At 41.5% G+C, this 22,671-nt stretch overlaps 1 protein-coding gene across 1 annotated transcript; it reads right to left on the reverse strand.

Moving 5' to 3' along the window:
• Positions 1–15,540: 15,540 nt before the first annotated feature.
• Positions 15,541–16,668, reverse strand: LOC113564681. The gene is made up of 4 exons (XM_026983521.1): positions 16,595–16,668; positions 15,861–16,029; positions 15,646–15,798; positions 15,541–15,546 (listed from the first exon to the last, which is right to left on the reverse strand). Exons 1-4 carry the CDS (start codon positions 16,636–16,638, stop codon positions 15,541–15,543), a joined length of 372 nt encoding a protein of 123 aa, XP_026839322.1. The 5' UTR covers positions 16,639–16,668.
• Between the last annotated feature and the right edge of the window lie 6,003 nt (positions 16,669–22,671).

Here is a 22,671-nt window from a genome sequence, read left to right on the forward strand (position 1 = left end):
GGCTTACTTCTATATTACTGCATTGGACCATTGTGAGAAGATGTATCATACAAATAAGTAAAACGGGAAGTATGTGACATCGCGTAGCTTTTTTCGGATGGTCTGGAATTATCGTATTTATTAATTTTCTTCTGTTTTTAAAATTTTGACTTATAGAGAAAAAGAGTCATTTTCCTATCGCGATTTGTCTCTGCAAAATATTTTTCATCCAATTGTCCTGTTTTCCTGAAAGGATTGGTTACCTTGCTCTTTACAAGTGAAGTTTGTCTATATTTCGTGTCAATTGTAAAATTATGTCTCTCCTTATTAAGTTTGTCGATTTTATTCTGCTGAACATTAAAATCTGGACTTCCTGCATACAAAAATATATCCGCCGGAAATCTTTTAGTAGTTTTGTGTTTAGTTTTTTGAATATAGACATATACGATTGTTTCAAATCTTGTACTTCTTCTTCTATTTTGTTCACTACCAATGATTCTCAATTTTTCGTTTAAGGTCTTATGAAACCGCTCTATATCGGATACTCCGTTTTTACTTGTAGTGACGGATATGTTAACGCCCTCAGATCTTAACCAATTCTGCAAAGCTATGCAAATTAATGTATTCCTCCGTCGGGATGTATCCTGTGGTCTCCAGACGGTGTGGATATTCCTTCCTGTGGTATTCGGTACGATACTGCCACCAGGGATTAATAGCTTGTTACGAAGTTTAGGTTAGAGGGCGTGACTTTGCCCTCTTCGTCGATCGCTGGCCTTTGGGCTCAGCGAGAATGTTCAAATAAGAAAATGGTATATTTACGGCTGTTGCCGGAGTGAATAGCTGCTCTTTATTAAAGCTCTGGCTTAAGACTAAATACAAATGAATATGAAAAGTGTGGATCTACTCTGGCTCCAATGCATCACGCCATAAACCCATGGTCGGCAAGCCGACTCAGCATTTATGCAACATAGCTCGGTACCCCGGATAAGGGGTGTCCGTTTGCTGTTGCAGACCGTTCGTAGCGCGGAGCGCTGAACTCAGTTGGGGCGCGTCAGCATTGTTTATATGAAGTACTTAGTGTTTGTGTATTGTTGACATAAATGTTGGTGCTCTTAGTTGTTAACTACTCCCCCTCTAAGATTATGACCGTCCTCGGTTATATTGAGTTTATCGATGGTTTGTTGAATCTCAGCGGAGGCTCGCCTTCTCCTTAATGCCAGAAAAAGGATGAGTGAACCAATCAGACCAATGTTAAGGACTACTCCAGCAGCAAACCAAAGTTTGGGGGAACCCGCGGCGTCAGCCTCGTCTTTGAACCCTTGGATAAAGCGCAGGTTGTCGTTGTTCATGCGGTGTAGCAAAGGCATGCTCAGTGCCTGGTCATGGCCGACGATGTTCAGTAGTGGCGATCTTGCTACGCCAGGCTGCTTGTCTATTGTTTTCCGGAAGTTTACGAACTCCGTTCCGTTGATGGTAGCTGATCGTTCGAATGTAACAAGACGTGTTCCTTTGACGAGCACCTCTGGGCCGCCGTCCGTGCTGATGCGGGCTGTTGCCTCGTTGATGATAACTATGCCGTCATCTATAGGCATTACTGCCCTAAGGTGACTGGATTGCGTGTGGCATTGGGCTGTATTTCCCGCATGGAGTGAGCGGGCGCAGGTTTCGCGTCGGGATCGCTCACAGAAAGTGCTGTGCGTGGTTTCCATGCACTCGGTGACCGAAAAGGTGTCTTCCTCGCACTCTGCTAAGGTGTCTTCATCGAGTCGCAGGATTGCCTGATAGTGTGATACCGGGTATACGAGAACCTTCTTACATCTGACCTTCACCCTAGGATAGGCTATTAGTATGTGAATAATGCTATCGGACTGAAGAACCCTAATCTTAGAGGCTTCTAATAAGCTAACTATTGGAGTGTCTTGTTCAATTAATGAGCTCAAATCGCATGATTAAGGATTGTGGGATTTACTATGTTAGCTTTAGCCAATGTTATTGTGAGAATTAAATTTTGGATTTCTGTTGTCATCATTCCATTTCTCGCTAGTAATGCCTCGTACAGATGCGGGGTGTCGACCAAGTCGTTGTTTCGGGCTTTAATAATTTTGTTCACGGTGTCGGTCAGTTTGTTTATTTGTATTTGGGTTTCGGAATTTATATTAATTTGCCTGGAGTTGGAATCTATTAGCTGGGCTTCGGTCATTTTGATCTTTAGAAAATCTGAGGCGTCGGGAGTTCCCGCAACTACCTTAAGAGCTGTACCTAAAAAGTCTAAGCTTCTAGCGATACGGTGTATTTTTAAAACGGACAACAAGTTTATAATGTGATCCGTATCCACGTCTAACAACTTGCGCATATGCGACTGTGGAAAGGAAGCGGACAATTTCTTTGTTTCATCTACCATGTAAATATAATCAGACAGGTTGCTTGAATGCCTCAGGCAGTTACGATGCTCGAACACCAATACATCTCCATCTACGACGGGAATGTACTTGGCGTGGGAAAAGTCGGTAATCCGAGCACTTGCCACTGCCAGGGTGATGAGTGTTATGATGGCGAACCTGCAAACCAAACGTAGAATGAGACCACGGCACATATACTTAAATCTGGCTTACTACTAGGAATAGGCAAATAAAAGTGGGAATTTTATTTGAGGTTGTCCTTGTGGACCACCCTCCCCTTAATAAGAACAGACGTTCCCAGGTCTGCTTGCACCTTTTGTTCTGTGCATAACGGGGTTAGCTTGTTTCCTAACCTTTTATTGTTTTTGACAAAAACTTCGTCTCCTACCTCAAAAACACGGTTTTGCCTAGCTGGGTTGCATCTTTCGATGTTGTTTTGCTGGGCCTTTACCAGCCTGTCTTTTATGCCTAGGCAGCGATCATCAGAACCCGTGTGGAGGATCTCGACTGGTTTCTCCTGAGTGACAGAATGTAGGGTCTTATTATACTCTATTGTTGCCCTCAATATTAATTCTGTCGTATCGCTGATTTTTTTGTCTAACTTAAGACACCTGGCTATTTCTGTCAACGTACTGTGGAATCGTTCCACTTGACCGTTTGACAGGCTATGCAGCGGGGCCGCATTCACAATGTCAATGTGGTAGTTGTTTTTAAGTAAGGAGGTGATAGTCTCTGAATTGAAGGCGGCTTCATTGTCGCAATATATCGTTTTGATTTTGGGGAACAAATTTACGAGTTGAAGCAGGGGCCCCGTGACGTCCACTATTGTTCTGGACAACACTGGTTGCACTATTGCAAATTTCGAGAACCTGTCAACTCATGTTAAGAATTGCTTCTTATCAGTTGAGAAGATATCGATGTGCAACATTTCGCCGGTATAGCCTGGTATGGGTGTTTCCCCGAGCTCTTGTTTCTTAGGGTGCCTGTCGTATTTGGCTTTGGTGCATATTTTGCAATTTGCAACCACTTCCTTTGCTAGGCTGCTCATTTTGGGGAAATAGTAATCGCGGAGAACTTGCTTGGTATTCTCCTGAGCCGCCCTGTGTGCACGATTGTGCTCTGTCGTGATAATTTCCAACTGCTCATTTCTATTGGTAACGTCAATCACCATGTTCTTACAGTATCAAAACTGCGTAGCCGGGAAATGAGAAATTAAATCATGTTGAAAACTTGCCAGGGTGGGCAGATCGCAGTGTATCGCATTCACGACTTCGGGGTTCACGACCTCCTTCAGCATTTCCAAAATGGGGCTTTTGTCGGCGAAATTGATTAAGTGGCGAGTTTTACTACGAAACAACACCAAGCTTCGCTTTATTCGGAAACGTGCTTCTTCTATAACAATCTGATTTCTGAAGCAGTTTACCGATTGGTCTGTCGCTTCGACCGTGTAGGTCAATGACAGTTCGCTGTGAATAGTCGCAGCGTCTGACTGAGGCTCATTTTGTAGGGCATTAATGTTTTGCCTAGAAAGAGCGTCAGCCACATGGTTGTCCTTACCCGGTTTGTAGTGGATTTTTGCGTTATGATCATCAATATACGCTTTCCATCTTTTTATCTTCGGGTTTGGATTCCGATCGGACACCGCGAATGTCAACGGCTGATGGTCCGTATAAATATTTATATCGCGAGTGCCGTAGAGGTAGTGTTGTAACTTGCCTAAGGCCCACACTATGGCCAACAGTCTTCTTTCATTTGTGGCGTAGTGTGACTCGCTTTCTTTCCTAGAGATCATAGTGATGGGTCTTTTATCTTGCGATAAAACCGCACCAATACCGTTCGCAGAAGCATCCGTCGTTAGATCGAATTGCTTCTTGAAATCGGGGTATCTGAGAATTACATCTTCAGAAGCCAAGATGTTTCTCAGCCTCTCAAATGCATCTCTCTGCAAATTACTGAAGTCAATAGGTGTTTTCTTGGACATGTGTTTGCTGATAGAGCCGTTTACTCCTTTCAGCAAGTCTGTCAAAGGCCTCGCTATCGCCGCAAAGTCCTTCACGAAGCAACGGTAATAACTGGCCAGACCCAAAAATGACCTTTGTAGGCTCTGGGTATTCCTTTATGGCCTTTACTTTTTCTGGGTCGGTCTCTGCACCTCCATTGGTAACAATAAATCCCAGATATTCAACACTCTGCTTAAAGAAGTGTGTCTTTTCGCTGGATACCTTCATGTTGGCATTGCACAGGCTTTTTAAGACCCAATCTATATGCTTGACGTGGTCATTTTCGTTTTCAGAAAAAATAATGACGTCATCTACGTAGACATAGCATGATTTGCCAATTTGTTCTCGTAAGACTTCGTCGATCGCTCTTTGGAAGATGCTTGACGCATTCTTCAACCCAAACGGTAACCGACAAAACTCATACTTTCCGCCGTTTACCGAAAAAGAGGTCTTTTCGCGGTCATGTTCGGCCAAGTATATCTGGTGGTAGCCGGACTTTAGATCTAACGTCGTAAAGTACTTAGCTTTTCCTAAGTTCGCCAGTATCATGGGGATGTTTGGCATTGGGTACTTATCAGCGATGGTTTTTTCGTTAAGTTTCCTAAAGTCTATAACCAAACGCTTATTTTTGTTCCCCAATTCATCCTGGCCTTTTTTGTCTACAACCCATGTTGGATTGTTGTACGGCGACTTAGAGGTTCTAATGATGCCTTTCTGAAGTATGTCTGCGATTTCTCGCTTTACAAACTCAAATATATCCATGGGATGCGGGTATAGCTTGGAGTATACCGGCTTATCATCGCTTGTGCGAATTGTGGCGACAACAGAGGTGTTAAACGGCAGTGCCTCGTTAGAGGCTGAAAATGCCTTAGATCTGTTTTCGATCATACCTCGAAATTGAGCTTTTACAGGCTCTGGTACGGCGATGTCATCTACGTTAGTAAAATTAACATTATCGCAATTATGATGCTAAAGCTTTTCAGAAACAGAACCATAGTTTATCGTACCTTTCTCTGCGTCGAGTTTTGCTCCTACTTGAGCTAGGAGGTCAAATCGAATTATACCATCGAATGGTGTCAGTGCGTCCAAAAGAAAGAACGCAGATATTTTTCCAAAAATATTCATTAAACATTTTTGGTGAACCCTGTTAGAGCCATGAATGGAACTAACCGTGAAAGGGGAATCGACGGGCACTACATGTTTAAGCTCCTTTACGGGCTTGATGTAGTTTTTTGCCGCCCCTATGTCGATTAAAATTTTTAGTAGTCTCCCTTGGAGCTGTCGTTTAATGAACGGCAGTCGGGAGCGCTCCCTAAAAAATTGATCTGATCATTTTCATCAGACTCGTCATCTATCTCGGTAACGGCCGCTGCGGCCGCGCCATCATACTCGCTGTCATTCTTCTCTTCAGCCTGTTGCATAGTGTTCTGCAACCTCTGACGCCTCTGACCGGTCATGCGAGCGGAGCCCAATCTTTTCTGGCCTCGAGTACTCTCGGCCTTGGCGTTTGTAGGCTGACCGCTTCCAAAGGAGGTCGGTTGCCTATGTTGGGTTACAGTGGAGCCTAACTCCATAGGCTCAGGTGCTTGATTCTGATAGCTGTTATTATTCTGGGCAAAATTATTTTGTTTACCCTGCTTCTTGTAAAAATGAGGGTTTTTCCCTAGGCTGTCCTCGGCCCTGCTATATCTTCCATGCGGCTCCTTTGAGCGGTTTCGATCCTTTCGGTGCTCATAGGTGGTTGCCTTGTCCTCTAAAACCTTTGGAGAGCATCCTCTCTAACTTCATTATTAAATAGAATAGCACTGTCCGGTTCGTGAGTCATAACGATCTTGTTTGTTATTAACGTCAATCGTTTCTCTACATCATCGTAATATTCCATTAGGCTAAGCTCTCCTTGCCTAACTGTTTCAAGTCCCTGCCTAAGTACGCGCAGCGACGTTTTGTCCGCGTAGGTACAGTCCAGTCTAGCAATAATGGCATCGAAATTTAGGACTGTGTTATGGGCAACTAGTAGCCCTCTCGCTGACCCCTAACTTTGTTCCTGATAATCGAGACAGCCTGGTAATGTGCCTCGCTACCCTCATACCGTTTGAAGATTTCGTATGCGTCTACGGCTGACTGCCGCCATGAAACATAGTCTTCCTGTTCCCCCGAAAAGTCTGGCAATGTCTTCACAATGTCAAGCTTGACCTCGCACCGTACGGTAGGGTCTGGGACTATTTTTTCGTATGCCTTTACTTGTGGTGCTTCTACACGCAAGTTTTGCATCTGCTGTTTAACCTCATCTAATTGTGCCTGGAAATCCTGCTTTAGTCTGATTTCTTGTTCAGCCAAAGCCTGGCTAACAGCTCCAGCTATAATAGCTTGTAGCTGTGCGGCGTCCATGGCTGCAGTGTTACTTGTAGTATTCGGACAAAAACCTACTGGCTCTACACCAAACTCGTCGTCACTATCGTCCTCGACTTTTATGTCTCTATATGCCGTCCAACTCATTTACCATTGGTTGACACCACGCAAATTAATTCTTTCCGAGCACGGTCGGTCGGCTATGCGATATGATATTGCACGCGCGAGAAATATAATATATGCGCGACACAAACGAAAAAAAAAAAATGTTTCCCCTAAAAACGACAAAGAAAAGGTCTGCGCAGAAGAAATATTTATAATTTCTTTGGGCAGTAGCTCAAAGTAAAGTAAAGTAGAATTTACGTTTGGTAAAAGTAACTTGGGGTATGCTACAGAATTTACTCTTGTAAAAAGTAAGCTGTGTAAAATCAATAGCTCAAGGTAAAGTAAAGTAGAATTTACGTTTGGTAAAAGTATGCTGTGGAAAATATTGCTCCCGAAAAGCATGCAAAAAAAAGGCTGTTAGCTTTTTTATTTATTTAATATTCCACACTAAATTCCTCAGGTTGCCAAGTGACTTCACTAATCAAACTTACATGGCCTGTACTCTTAACTACGTTGTTATGTTAAGATATTACTAAGTCCAGGTCCTTAATGCACGTTGGGCGCCAATTAATGTATTCCTCCGTCGGGATGTATCCTGTGGTCTCCAGACGGTGTGGATATTCCTTCCTGTGGTATTCGGTACGATGCTGCCACCAGGGATTAATAGCTTCTTAAGAAGTTTAGGTTGGAGGGCGTGACTTTGCCCTCTTCGTCGATCGCTGGCCTTTGGGCTCAGCGAGAATGTTCAATGGCTTAAGACTAAATACAAAAGAATATTAAAAGTGTGGATCTACTCTGGCTCCAATGCATAACGCCATAAACCCATGGTCGGCAAGCCGACTCAGCATTTATGCAACATAGCTCGGTACCCCGGATAAGGGGTGTCCGTTTGCTGTTGCAGACCGTTCGTAGCGCGGAGCGCTGAACTCAGTTGGGGCTCGTCAGAATTGTTTATATGAAGTACTTAGTGTTTGTGTATTGTTGACATAAATGTTGGTGCTCTTAGTTGTTAACTTGCACATGAAGGCTGAGTGCTTATCCGCTTTCATCTCTTGTGGTTTTCGCATGTCATTAAATATTTCACCTCAACTAGTGATGCAAATTTCGAATATACGTCTTTGCATAATAGAAATATTTGGTTTTCGGTGAGATAGAAGTCTATCATGTATTTTTATCTTACGTTGAATATTTCCGGAGTTGTTTCAAATGTTAATTTCGTATTTCTGTGTTCCTTTTTCGCTATATTACAGATTTCGCACTCGTTTTGCTGCCCAGAGGCGTCTGCCTTCTTGGGGACCACCCAAATGGGAGAACAATAAGGTGACTTCGATTTGAGAATTGTGCCATGTTCTATCATTTCATTAATTTGCTTGTTGACCTATTCATCAACGCATTGGGGGTATTTATACGGTTTACGGTAACCTGGATCTTAATGCTGAGTCTGGATGACATGTTTAATAGTACTTGTGAAGGTCTAATTTTCTCTTTCATTGTACAGAATGCCTTTATAATCGTATAGGACCTTCCTTAAACACTCAACTTCCTCAACATTTAGACTTTCAAGCCTGTAATCGCTTTAGTTTCCTTCAATCAATCTTGTCTTTCGGTTCTTCGAGATATTTTTGACCTAACAGGAAATCATAAGTATCGGTAAATGTATGTACATCGAATTTGTGCAAACGGACATAGCGAAGTACGGACAGTATCATACAAATTTTCTTTCATTTTATTGTACCTTTATAGTGTATAGTGTATCATCAAATGATGATTTTGATTTAGGAACCTGTGTCGATCATTTCCTTATATGAATAAATATGGTAGCTTATTCGGACATGGGGACTGGTTCGTCCTCCCACGTCTCTTCAGTGCCCGAGGTAGTCTGATTAATATTTACATCCATCCTGCTTGGCCCACTTTGACTTTTTCGCTGTCTCTTTACCGGTCTATTTCCATTCACACTATTTGAGGTTGAATGTCGAAAATTGAGAGGATTGTTTTGTCTGTCTTGTGTTAAGTCCCTTCTAAAAGTGTAGTAATTTCCTCTCTGACTAGCAGGTGTAGAAAGAGTCGAGTACTGATTTAGCTTAATCATAACATGATTCGGACTTTGAGCTTGCATCTTAGTATTTTTATTTATTGTAGTACATAAGTACCATAATAATGATGTCTGTGATGATGATAATGCTTTGCTTCATATTTCCCCAGTTTCGCTTATGCCCTTCAGATTGGTTGATAAATCCGTATAACTTGCCAAGTGCATCTCAGAAAGTTGTACAATTGCCATGTTGTAAATTTCTTGATACACAGAGGTATTTAAACCCACGGAATCAAAAATTGTAATAAAATGTTGTTTCCGACCATATTGGATTTTTCAGTTAATTTGCAGAGTTTATCTGACCACACGGGATTTTTTTTTGTAGTTATGGAAATCTACATAGCTAGTTGTATGGCATATCCTGTAAATGACCCGTACCGTACCATAAGAACTTCCTTTTTTCCATCGCACAATATTTGAAAGAGACACAGAATTAAGGAAAGTGCACGCACCACATATTACTGCACAAATTTTAAGCACCCACAAATAACTCAATGATTTTCGATCAGCCGTCTCCATCTGGTTTAACGCTGACTCGCTCAGCCAGGAAAGGACTACTGCCAACGGCGCTGGTTCAAATCCAAGATAAATCTGGACACATTCGTGTCTTTCGCGCGCTATTAGATTCTTGCTCTGAATTTAGTTTCATCACGGAGGGAACCGCAAAGCGACTTAACCTGGATAAACAACGAGTCAAACAAGAAGTGAGTGGGGTTTCTAGTACCAGTCAAGCAATTAAGTTCAACAAATTTGCCACGCTTCGATACAGATTCTTCGATTTCAGTTGGTCGTCGACATTCGCTATCATCAAGAAAATTTGTGCCCGGCAACCACAGGAATCGTTCGATACGTCAGAATGGGAAGTTCCGTATGAAACTCATCTTGCGGATCCTTTCTTCAATCAGTCACTTAAAATACAAATTTTCATCAACACTGAAGGATTACGAAAAGGGAAACGACGATTTGGGGACAACATGCCATACCTATATACATACCGGTTACGGTTGGATAGTCAGAGGTAACATAGGTCAATTATATCAGAATCCTCAGCATCATGTTTCCTATCTCAGTCAAACACATAATGATTAAGAAATATTGGCAAATAGAAGGTTGTGATTTTATTGGTACCGAATACACCCAGGAGAAACCTTTATGTGAACAGCACTTCTGTAAAAACACCTCGTTAGAATGAAATGGAAGGATCAAGGTACGCCTCCCATTTAAAGGCCCACCAGAACTCTCGGGAGCCTCCTACGAAAACCCAAAAAATCGGGTTAAATCATTAGAATGCAGACTTAAGCGCGATGCTCAGCTCAAAATGGTATACGTGCAATTCATCATCCAGCACGCGGATCGCGACAATCCTCACTATTACATCCCGCACCAATGCATCTTCAGACTAGAGAGCCTTACGACAAAATTCAGAGTCTTGTACGATGCGCCTGCTAAAACTAACTCCTGCAAATCATTAAACGAACTTTTAAAAGTTTGCCCAACAATTCAACAAGACCTGATCTTAACATTCTTATCATACTGGCGTCATGGGTACGCAGTCACCGGCGACGTAAAATCGGTGAAAGAGACCGATGGTATCAACGGATCCTGTGGAGGCCCGATTCGTCAAATTAACTTTTAATTGTGACCTATAGCATGTCATCAGTGCCGTTCTTGGCGATTTGAGGAATAAGTCACATTGCTGACCTATATGAAAAGGATTACCCTTTGGGAGCTGCAGCTCTCCGAGAGGATCTATATGTGGATGACCTATTAACAGGAGCAGATGAGATCGACAGAATCCAAGTACATCTACTAGTATCTAAATCCAAAGTGGCTTCTACAAAGGTACAATCGCTACCCAAACTTCAGACAAACTTGACATCGAAATTACATTGCCTCATAGCAAATCACTCAGAGCTTCAAGAACACAAAAGCGTAGTTGGAGGCATGTTTTATCTGCCAAAAATCTTGCGGATATCGTGTCGCGTGGTTGCCGGGCAGCCAAGCTTCAAGACACCATATGGCTTATTTCTCTAATACAGCAAGAAAGATACTGTAATGAAATGACATCACTGGCAAACAACAAGTCCCTGCATAAAGTACATAACTTTAACATTGGCAAAGCGGAAGTACGTGTGATGAGAATGGGCGGTCGGCATGGAAACGCTAGGATTTCATTCAATGTAAAACATCTTCATCACAGCAGCATTCATGCTGGTCCTAAAATCATGTTATCCATTTTACGGGAACGGATTTGGGTAATAAACGCCAGGAACTTAATACGAAAGGTGGTCCGAAATTACACTAGATGCTTCCATTTTAAGCCTCGTCTCACGACGCAATTGATGGGAAATCTACCAGCCGATCGCTTGCTCACCTAGACACTAGAGAGGCTTTTTCTAGTGACAGGATTCAACTTCTTACAAAATACGTGGCAAGCAACCACATAAGACATATGCAGCGATGCTTTGCCTCAAGGCCATTCACATCGAGCTAGTGTCTGAATTATCTAAAAACGCATTTCTGCTCTGCATTCGCATATTTTTTGCTCCAGGCGTTGTGCCATTGCGCATGGTTTGCGCAACCAGCTTTGTTGGCACTGCTCGCAAACTCGAAGAATTCAAAACACAAATGCTCAGCTCAGCCATCAAATTGTTAAAACTTACAGCTCAACAAAGGATTTTCATTTTATTTTATTCCCCCCAGGGCATGACACTTCGGCTGCCGTCAAGTCGGCAAAGATGCTGGTATTAAACAACTGAGCTAACGCATCTTTAACATTCGAAGAGCTCTTGACGGTGTTCCTTGATGTCGAAACCATTCTCAACTCAAGACCGATAGCACCAGCATCTGACGATCCGAACGACATCTATTAATCGGCACTGAGTTAACCTTTACACCAAAGGCGATGCTCTACATCTTCATCTGACTCCCTCCAGGAAAGGAAATGCGGTATCTGGATAGATGACAGTTTTGGGCTCTTTGGCATAGGGATTACGTTCACAATCTTCAAATTCGCAGCAAGTGGATCAAAGAAGAACGCAATCTGGCGGTTGGGCAGTTAGTCATCGTCCATGAGGATAACCTGCCATCGCAGCATTGGCCCGTAGGAAATATTGTGTCGTGACTCCTGGAAACGATGTTGAAGGAAGGACGACAACAGGAATTTGGAAAATTTCAATTCATAAGTTTGCCTCTCTTCCTCGATTATTGTTTGAAAGATGGACCTTTTAACGCGGGGAGAATGTTGGAAAATAAGTTCTCCATCAGAGGTCAATATATTTTTTATTTTTGTCAACCATTTGATTTACAAGAAAAAATTGCGACGAACGCAAATAAAGAAAAGTTGCATGGACAAATCCGGGTAACTCAACTAATTAGAAAACCGATTACCGGGTTCCTGGTTTTGTCGCTAGCTTTTGGTTAAGTGATATCATTGGCTTTTCTCAGCGTCCTTACCTCGTCGGCCACGATAACCTATGTTGTAATAGTGGCGTGGCCACAAAAAGTGTCGTCCGTTAGGGTGAAGCCTTGCTCTTCCCAGAACCACCGTTGCAAATATACCCGTAAACATACGTCTGTTAAAACGTCTCCAAAACAACAGCCGACTCAAAGTTGGTCGAGAAATAGGCTACAGAACATCGATTTAGCTAAAATGTTTCCATATAACTGACGGTATTGACCATGATTTCTTTTAGAATTAATAAAGCTCTATTAGATACATACTGATTATATAAGAATTTCTTCAGGACCTCTGTACCTTTTCCTATAAACTTGATTACCCCATGGGGCAAATCTCTTATAAGATGTATTTTTAAAATTTGTTAACACCTGATGTCCTTAACACCTGTTAAAACCTGGGGTACCGCAGAACCTTAAAAGAGCTTCGCACCTTGGGTGCTGCCAAGAGTCGTTATGACGTTTTATAAAAAATGTTTATTATAAGATCGGAGGTTTATATAGACCCAATCATTCGAACGTATATCTATTCGAACTTGAATCTAATGATAAAAGGCCATCCTTAATAACATTAAATCTAGCAGTATTGAGATTACATTTATAAACTAAATTAACAAACGGTTGAAAATGTAGAATCTAAATGTTACAACTTAGTGGCTGCTTATGTACAGGGTGCGTTATGAAAGTAATGCGCATGGTTTCATTGTCACGTAACTACCTGTCGTAGCACGCTCGGACCTGTCTGAAAATTTGGGGCGGAGTCTCTCCTTTCCAACGCGCTCGGTCTCAGTTCGCTCTGAGCAATAGAAGTGGTAGGACGTTTCGTAGAGCGAAGTAATTTTTTCTGTTGTGTCACGGTGCGATGGAGCGTTCGCTGGAACAGCGGTACGCCATAAAGTTTTGTATGCGACTTGGCAAAAATGCATCGGAAACTTATCAAATGCTTCGAGAGGCCTTTAAGGAGGAGTGCATTTCGAGATCTCAGTGTGGAAGGTGGCACAAGGCCAACAATTCTTCACAGCGCAAAACTCGAACGTTTTTCTGCTCCTCCGTCAACACCTTCGGCACAAGCTTCGCACAGACCTTTCGCATTTGCAAATCCTCCGTCACTATTTCATGTACCACAAATGTTGACAAGTTTAGGATGTCAGCGATTGCCCGGATGCTTAACCGACGGTCTGAACTCAAAGTTTCTCTCACACGGCGAACGTTTTCATCAATTCGTGCTGTTGTTGGACGTCCGGAACGTGGATCGTCGGTGACCTCCTCTCGACCCTCCTTGAAGGCCTTGTGCCACCTTCCACACTGAGATCTCGAAATGCACTCCTCCTTAAAGGCCTCTCGAAGCATTTGATAAGTTTCCGATGCATTTTTGCCAAGTCGCACACAAAACTTTATGGCGTACCGCTGTTCCAGCGAACGCTCCATCGCACCGTGAAACAACAGAAAAAATGACTTCGCTCTACGACACGTCCTACCACTTCTATTGCTCAGAGCGAACTGAGACCGAGCGCGTTGGAAAGGAGAGACTCCGCCCCAAATTTTCAGACAGGTCCGAGCGTGCTACGACAGGTAGTTACGTGATAATGAAACCATGCGCATTACTTTGTATAACACAACAGGAAAAAGTAAATTCAGCGAGTGAATTTAAAGGGTTTACAACAGAACTGGAGTAAATTAAATCAAGTAACTTGTGTAACATTGAAAACATTATTAATTTGGGCGTTGCCCATACTATAAAAATCAGCCATACAATGATTTCATCCAAAATAATGTCATCATCCAAGAGTTTGAAAGTGTACTACAGCAAGTAAGGTGCACGGCCACCGTAACACCTACACCTATAGCGGATTCTGCTAAAGTTTCAATCTGTACGGAACAGACTTAGATCAAACAATTCAGACTAGTTGAAGTAAAAGTTTAGACAGATTTCAACCATACCAGCCAGGTCGTGGTAAAGAATTGTAAGTTGGTGTAGTTTGACCGAAACAACAACTGACTGCGCGACAGGTGGTACCGGTGCATCGACGGTGTGGATAACAACAAAGAGAGCGGTATTTCAGAAAATGCGCTAAGTACGTTGCTACTTCAAACCGACAGTAGCATTAAATATTAATAATTCACATAACCATTTTTATACCCTTTACTCGTAGTATAAGGGTATACTCGATTCATTGAACGTCGCGATCTCAATAACTAGAAAGTTGAGATATGGACGCACCGCAAGAATATTGACCCATGTAGCGACGCAAACTTTAACGCCAACAAACCGCCTAATACTGCCACGCCAACAGTTTGGAAAAATGTGTTGAATTTTTAATTTTCTGATATGCCTTTCAAACTTCTACCAATATGCTAAAAAAAAAAAAAAAAAAACTGAATTTGGGCACGCCTACTCTAACGCTCGAACTTTTAATTTTTGCTGTTTTTTTTAAACTTTATTATTCTGTTGGCGTGGCAACATTTGGAAACAAATACCGCACTAAGCTGTCACGGACAACCTTTTAAAAAATGTTGTGATATATTATATTGTAAATTTCTATAGATTTGCAAAAAAAAACCGACTCCAACTTCCTACAAACCGAACAAAACTGTCACGCCTACACTTTTTAAAAATGTTGTGATATTTTTTACCTGTTTTATTTCTTGTAAATTTCTATAGATTTGCCAAAAAACTTTTTGCCACGCGCACAAACCGGGTTTCTGGTAGTCGGGAACTGGACTATAGCATTCTATCATGTTTTTAAAAGTGTAAACATCCCAAAATATTTGTATTATAAGTTGTATAAGTTTGTATTATATTTGTATATCGTCAAGGATTTTAAATAAATACTTTTTTAAGTTATTTAATGATAATTTGTAGCACAAAGTACTATCCAACGCTATAAACAGTTGTTAGTTACCAGTAGTAACATCTCTTTTCCTTGTCTTTTCTGCAGAGTTTCGGGTCACCGCTCTTCGGCTCTTTTCACCGACCCGCTAGGCAGACTTTTAGGTCCTCACACTTTCCACTTTTGGAACACCAACTTCTCGTTTTGAGGGACTAGAAAGCCTATACAGCGTCTGTTGAAGCGAAAACACCCCTGGTTTCGTTCTACCTTGTTTTACAACGTGTTTGCATTGTTTGCAGTCATTGCAGACAATCGCATTCAACACCTCAAAGCTTGGTAGCTCAAGAGATATTTTATTAATATTTACGAGTATATAATATTATTGTTAAAATTATACAAGTTAGTATATACAAGTTTTGCATAAAAGTTACCTGTAGCTTATTAATTTTTAAATAAAACCGGCTTTGAAATACTTTTCTTTGGTATGTCATGAAGGCATTCCCATTTCGAGCTATACCTCTAAGATTATATACTATTCCATCGGTAAGGTACACCCCAACCTTATATGTAATAAAGAATGGTTTCTGAAAATAATATTGTCTCAGGTTATTAAGATGATGAATTGCAAAACTGTCTTAAAACTCACTATGCAGATACTTTCATTGATGTCAGGTAACTGGAAATGTTCGACTCGGAGTTTTTTAAGATGCAATACGATCATTGGGGTTACAACATCAACTTCCTCGTTTATAATCGTCCATCGGATATATTCTTCGTCCAGGACATTTGTGGTATTATCGTGGCGGGACCTTAACCTTCAATCAAAATGTAAGTTTATTTAAAGGAGCTCAAAAGAAATTTCACAATGTATAATTAATTTATAATACAGTTTAAATACCGTTTGATTAAAATCTCGACGGGAGAACAATTGAAAAAGGTTTTGATTTTTTTTTAATTTTTTTTATGTTTCTTCTCCAGCTCAGAGTTTTCAATAATTATTTAATTTTTTTGATTTAATGTTTAGAAAGTTTGGCAAAACCATTCTAAGATTCAAGGAAAAGCGTAAACATTATATACCTTTAATGGCTAACACTTGGCTCTAATGGCTAACTTGGAAAGGTCAACTGCAGACTACAAATCACGGTCTATTAATAAATATGTTGAGCTTTTTTATTAGCTATTTTCCGCGAAATGAAAGACGATTTAGTTTGTAGCGATTTTGAATAATTATGGGTTACTTGTTTGTGCGAACGAGATTCTGAGAGAGTGCAAGTGCGAGAGACACGAGCTTAGATCGAGCGCGAGAGAGACGAACTTAGCTCGAGCGCGAGGGAGACGAACTTAGCTCTAAGTAATATAAGGAAATATAAGGTGCCGTACAGATAAATTGTACCTCTAATGTTGGCAATGAATATAAGCAACATTTTATGCAATGCCGGCGGCTGCGAAACCCGTCAGTATGTTTTCGTCATGTTTATTGATAGGAAATCTATCAAACTTAAATAATATTTGTCAATTTTACATTTACTCATAGTATATTAGAAATAAATAAATAAAGAGCCGAAGAAATGCGAAATCACTTTTGAACTTTTCTATTATATTGAAAAACGTTCTATAGTTTCCGATGTTCAATGGTAAATAAGAAATGTTGAAGATATATAAGCCATCGTAGTACTTCACGTCTGTTTATTCTATGGTCATTTTAAAAGCGGAACTGCCAGTAACGAGATTACACTCGTTATCCATTATGCCTCATCTGTATGGTAGCTAAATATGTGGATTTCACTTCCAAGAAGTACTTGTGAATTTTTGTTTGTTGTTCTTTCAATCTAATGCAGATTAGTGTGCCACTTGATGTTATTTTGCTGGAGAACTAAAGCCCCTACCTACATATTTTGACATATATGTACATTTCTTTTCGGCAGGTGAGTAAGTGGTCTGGCAAGTAAGGCGTAATCCGGAATAAATTTTCGAAAGTAGACAGTTATACCCAGAAACGGCTCAACACTTAAAATGTTTTTGACACTAGAAAAATTGACTGCGAATGCTTTTCGTGTCCTGGAGATAACTGTCTGTTTTCAATTTTTTTTCACTCGGGTTTTGATTATGACTCTTTCAGCGATTTGCTTGTTTATATAATCCCCTTTCGCGTTGATACTCGGTGTCTCCACTCTTCGTCGTAACTGGCAGGTCATCCTGCTGAACTATCGTTCAGTGCCAATCGACAGCTGAAGCTGATTACTGAAGCGCCCCCATCCCTAAGAAAAATCTTTTCTAGCGGTAAGTTTGCTAACCCAAACGTTTTGTACCTTTATTATTGTTTTTCATTTTCTGCAGCACAATTCGCCATACTTTACGGATCACTGTACGCTTTTTACCTCGCACAGCCTCCACATTTGCATACGTACTAGACGTAAACGCTTAACTGTGCGCCGCATTGGTGACTTTTTTTCGTTTTCGTTTTGCTTTTGAATGCAAGACATAGAAAAATAGAAAGACATGAAATAATTTTTATGTATAAGTATATATTTTATTTATTTTAATTTTCAATAACAGAATGGAGAAACATTATTTGGTTTACTGTACTAGAATTGTTAGCAATAATTTAAGTTTGAAGTGCTTCCAGTAAATTTATACACACTGTAGCACTTTTTGCAGGCAACTACACCAGATATGTCCTCTCCATCCTTTTATTTTATATTGGAGAATATTTCCCAAACTTTACTATTTCCCTTTTTAAGGTTGAAAATATACTCTCCATTTAAAAGTTTGGATTTAATGTCTTTAGGCGTAGATACGTCTGCATCCGAAAGCTATAAACGAAACATGCAGCCAATAATTATAAATTCTAAATATACCAACATAGAAGCTTCATACACTTACGTGATTACAAAGTTTGTTTGTAATACAAACACATTGAAAAGACAGCACGTGGTAGACTAAACATTTTGTTAAAGGAGACAAACACTTCAATTGAGCTAATTATTAATTTGTTATTCTATTTACACATATATTATTTTTTTTTACAATTTACAATTACTAAAGTACCTACGATTTCGTCCGAGCTCTGGATTTTTATTATTATACAATTTTCTGCTCTGCTGCGTCTGCTCTGCATGCCATGAATGAAGAGAATGCCAAAATTTTATCCGAGTACTCTACACATTTACTCTGCATCCAATCATTCTATCAATTCCGCTTTGGTTTCACTCATTCCACATACAACAAAAACAACGCTAGCCAATGCGCAATTAACTCTGTTGAAACCGTTTCGGCGCGCCGAATTGCGACTTAAGCTTGTGAGTACTCAATTAACTGAAAATTTTGAGTGCACTCGTGCAGACGTCTAATACGTAGGTCCTCGGGTTTTTTTACATTGCCATTGGTTCCGTGCTGCCAGTCGTGTCATCGTTCTTTTGATGTCATGTGTCATTGGCAGGCCGCTGTAAAATAGTTATGGTTCTCTCCTAAGTAAGTTTCCCAAAGCTCTTTTGGCTACTGGCTAAACAATACTTCATTATAATGGCAGTCCGTTAAGTATGGCTTTAGCATACGCATCGCCCAAACAATCAACAAGCTCATTTTTTTCCTTGTTAAATAGTTTTTCTCGGCTCAGTTTAGGGCACGACTGGAATTGGAGATAACCTTACCGCCATCTTCAGTATCCTGTGTATGAATAGCACAAGTTTCACAATCGCTAGCATCCGTTCCCCTGCCACTCGACCGAGTGGTGTTGCCGTGTTAAAAAAAAAGTAATGAAAGTAAAAAGTCATTACCTACAATAATGATCTTAAAGTAAGTAATGATTGCTTTAAAAGCGACAGAGAGGCGGAACTGCAGATATAAGGATAATGTATATTATAGTCACAATATAATGCTCTGTAGGGCTCACTTAATTCATAGTTAGATCTACAACGATTTAAGATCAGTGAATCTATTTGAAACAGAGAAGTTTAGCCGATTAACGAAGTCGGGAATATAAACTTCACCACGAATAAGGATGAACATATTTTCAAAGTCGGGGCAAGCTAGCTCTGGTTCTGTTACTAATCTTGCCTTCGCCTTCTCGAAGGCTTCTTGAGGGTCCTGTGCCCAATGCCATTTTGAGTCCTTGGTGAGGATGTCGGTAAGCGGCTTTAAGATGTGCGGGAAGTCCGGCATGAAACAATGGTACAATGATTACTGCCTCCATTTTAGGAATGAAGAGGGTGGTTAAAACTGGGCTATGGCGGAAGTTACCTGTGATTGCATGCGAATCTATCCCTTTAAGGGTAAAACAGCTCTTGCTTGGAAAGCTGGCATTTTCGGGGTTATCCTTAGGTTTGCCTACTTTTAGCTGCAAAACACTTCTCTGAGGTTTCTTTGTGCTCGTCTAGAGTGTGCCCAATTATACTGATGTCGTCCTGGTACTTGGTGGCATTTCCGGTCCAGTCGCCTAGTGCAGCGGCTATTGAAACGTGGTCAATGCTGAATGTAGCCCGAAGGACATTACTCCCCACTGAAATAGGCACCGTGAATGCCGCCAACCTTCGACTTGCTTCTTTTAGAGGCATTTGCCAGTACCCATCCTTAAGATACTCGCCGCTGAAAAAGCGTGCCTCCCGTAGCTGGTCGAGAATATAATATTACAGAGGCGTTTTCTTAGCGTCCTTGTAATCTTTCCTCGGGCAGGTTTGTTGTGCGCTAGTTCTTTGCTAACGATGCTTACTATTGCCACGGTGTCAACTGTAGACTTATAAGTGCCCACCAATCGTCACCAGTTAGTTTGGAGTGTCAGCACTTGCGGCAACATTGCCGCACATCCAGCAGAACAGCAACCGTTGTCTTGGACTCTGTGGGAGGTTATCGGTGGCCATCATAAGGCTGCGATCTGTCGCCTATATAGGACTAATTGGGGTGGTGTCGACTGTTCATGGGTCTGTTTCCCACGTTCCCCCGCATCGTTACACCTTCTGCGTGTGATCAAACACGTGAAGCAAACGCATCCCGTTCCTCATGAACCTCCTCATACTCGTCTGCTAGGTTCATGCCCCTAGGTTGTCCGCGCGATAGGACCTGAACGCTATTCGTAGGTCTACTGCCCAGTTAAAGAGGAACGTTCACCCTAGCCTTTCATCAATATGGTGCGGTCGTACCTGAAGAAGGATGGCTTGGCGACCGCGGTTACACTGTCCTGCATCATAACGGAGTACTCCATTGGCCTGCGTAGACGGTAGCCAACGGATGTGCTCTTCAGACTAGTCCGACTGGACAATCAGGTACTACGTCTACTCAGTTTCCACGAACGCATCATGCACCCGCCAGGCTTACACCAGCCAATCCCTGAAACTGTAGATCGGGTCTTCAAGACAATCCTTCCACGCACACGTGTTCTTCCTGGGATTGGGAGTATCATCGTATCAACGTCAGAGTGTGATCTCGATTTGAGTTGTTGCAAAGCTTTACACCGTGGCGTTTCGCTATCCGCTCTCTTTCGTTTTGCTCTCCACACTTTCGTTCTTCAATCACACTTACTCCAAACTAAACACCGCTTAATTATCGTTTCTTAAATTTTCCGTTTCCCGTGATCGTTCTCTCGATCAATTACCTTAAACTTTCGATATCTTCTAAAGTGTGAGCCGTCATTTGTAATAAAGACGCCGCCAACACATAACACATGTTTTTTTGTGAACACAAAACTTGTTGTATCTTTGTCATGCTTGGCCCAAATAACGTCGCCGATCTTTGAATTCCATTCCATTCTTCGCAGATTATAATGCCTGGCCTGGTATTCTGACTTCTCCGCAGAATACTCAACGTCTCTTGATCGTAATCCCGCTTGGCAGACTCGGCTCGCTGTCAAATTTATGCTTTGTGACTAGGTTTCAGATTTTTGCAAGCTTTATTCAAGGGATACTCCCGAATTCGTCGGTCCTCGCCGTCTGCTGTGCATCGTCGTTTCCTCGACGTCTGAGACCTAGGACTCGGTATGAGACCTACGATATTATGGTTGCGGTGCCACAAGGTGTGTCCTCCGTTAAGACGAACCAGACCTCTTCCCAGAATCATCGTTTCAAAGCCCCGAGAACGTCTATTATGACCGCTTCTGTCATAAGACACAACCAAGAACTCCCCAGTACCTTTCTAACCACTCCAGGTCCCTGAAGCATCCATATCGTGTGATCCGCTGGGTCTTGGTTGCACTCCGCGCTCACTCACGGTGATTGTCCTCGCACTTTTGCTTGGCCGTCCTCGGATTTTTTAGCGGGTTGTTCTGTACTGGTACACCTCGCGCACGACTTCGGGATCTGTTCGGACTGTCTGGACAGCTTCACTATCCTCGTGCACGTATTATTAATGACTCCCCGCGTGTTCTAACAGGCTGCCTCTAACAGTTGCTTGCGGCGATGGCGGCTTGTCTCGTCAGTCAGGCAAATGTTTTGGCGGCGATGGTCCCAGGAATATGTCCTGAGCCTCCAAGCTCGAGGCAAGTGGAAGGAGCTACGGGGCAGTTTTTCGGAGGGCGATCCACATGCCGGCGTCGCTACCGTTTTGTTAATGCTGTGGAGGCATTCACGGGGGCCGGTGTTGGCTGATTTTATGTTATGTAGTTATTGATTTTTGTTTCTGTATGATGAAGGAAAATTTCGAAGTGTAGTGTAAGTTAGTTTAGGGCGAAAGGAGGAGCACAATAAACTATCTCGCTCTTTGCCAATTAGCGCCGCCTTCGCCAACTTTCGTTAAACTAGGCTCTAAGTACGATGTGAAAATATAAGTTGAAAATTGAAATCGTCCAGCGTACACGCATTATTTTTCGACGCCGACATAATACATTTATTGTTCTTGCCACCAAGTTCTCGGTATTCTTTTAATAAACTAAATAAAAATTTCAGTCCCAATTAATGCATAATTTAACCTAACCTCAGACAATGTCATTAAGCCTGCTGACTACGTGGAAGTTTTCGCAAGTACGGCATAGCCGTTAGTACTAAACTTTTAAGTATGTGTTTCCTCCAAAAGCTCGCACCCGACTAAGGAACACGTAGATTTTTATTTTGACGTAGGAAATAGTGGATATCATTTATAGATCCGCTAAAGATATTGGTGTGTTTTTTAGGGTATAGATACCTGTAGCGTTAATTAAAATTTGAATTTCATTGAAGAATATATTAGAGGAGATAATATATTCATATTATATATTATATTATTCATATTATTAACCTCGTATCGTTATGTTAATAGAAGATGCTTAACGGTAATAATTAAATGGAGATCCCCACAATGAAGAATACTATAATTAATTAAATCTAAAGGAGGTCACCTGCTTGCTGAACTGCCTTTCGTACCTAACTGAATCTAAACTTCCCTTCTGCTGCTCATATTGATTCTGTCTACTTATTGGTGTTGTGACGACGGCGATAAGAGAGTCAAAAAAACCCACCCCAGCCCTGAACCTACTCGGCAAATTAGTTAGACAG

The sequence above is a fragment of the Drosophila erecta genome, unplaced genomic scaffold, assembly GCF_003286155.1.
Source record: "Drosophila erecta strain 14021-0224.00,06,07 unplaced genomic scaffold, DereRS2 tig00000305-arrow-arrow-pilon, whole genome shotgun sequence".
NCBI classification, from domain to species: domain Eukaryota; kingdom Metazoa; phylum Arthropoda; class Insecta; order Diptera; family Drosophilidae; genus Drosophila; species Drosophila erecta.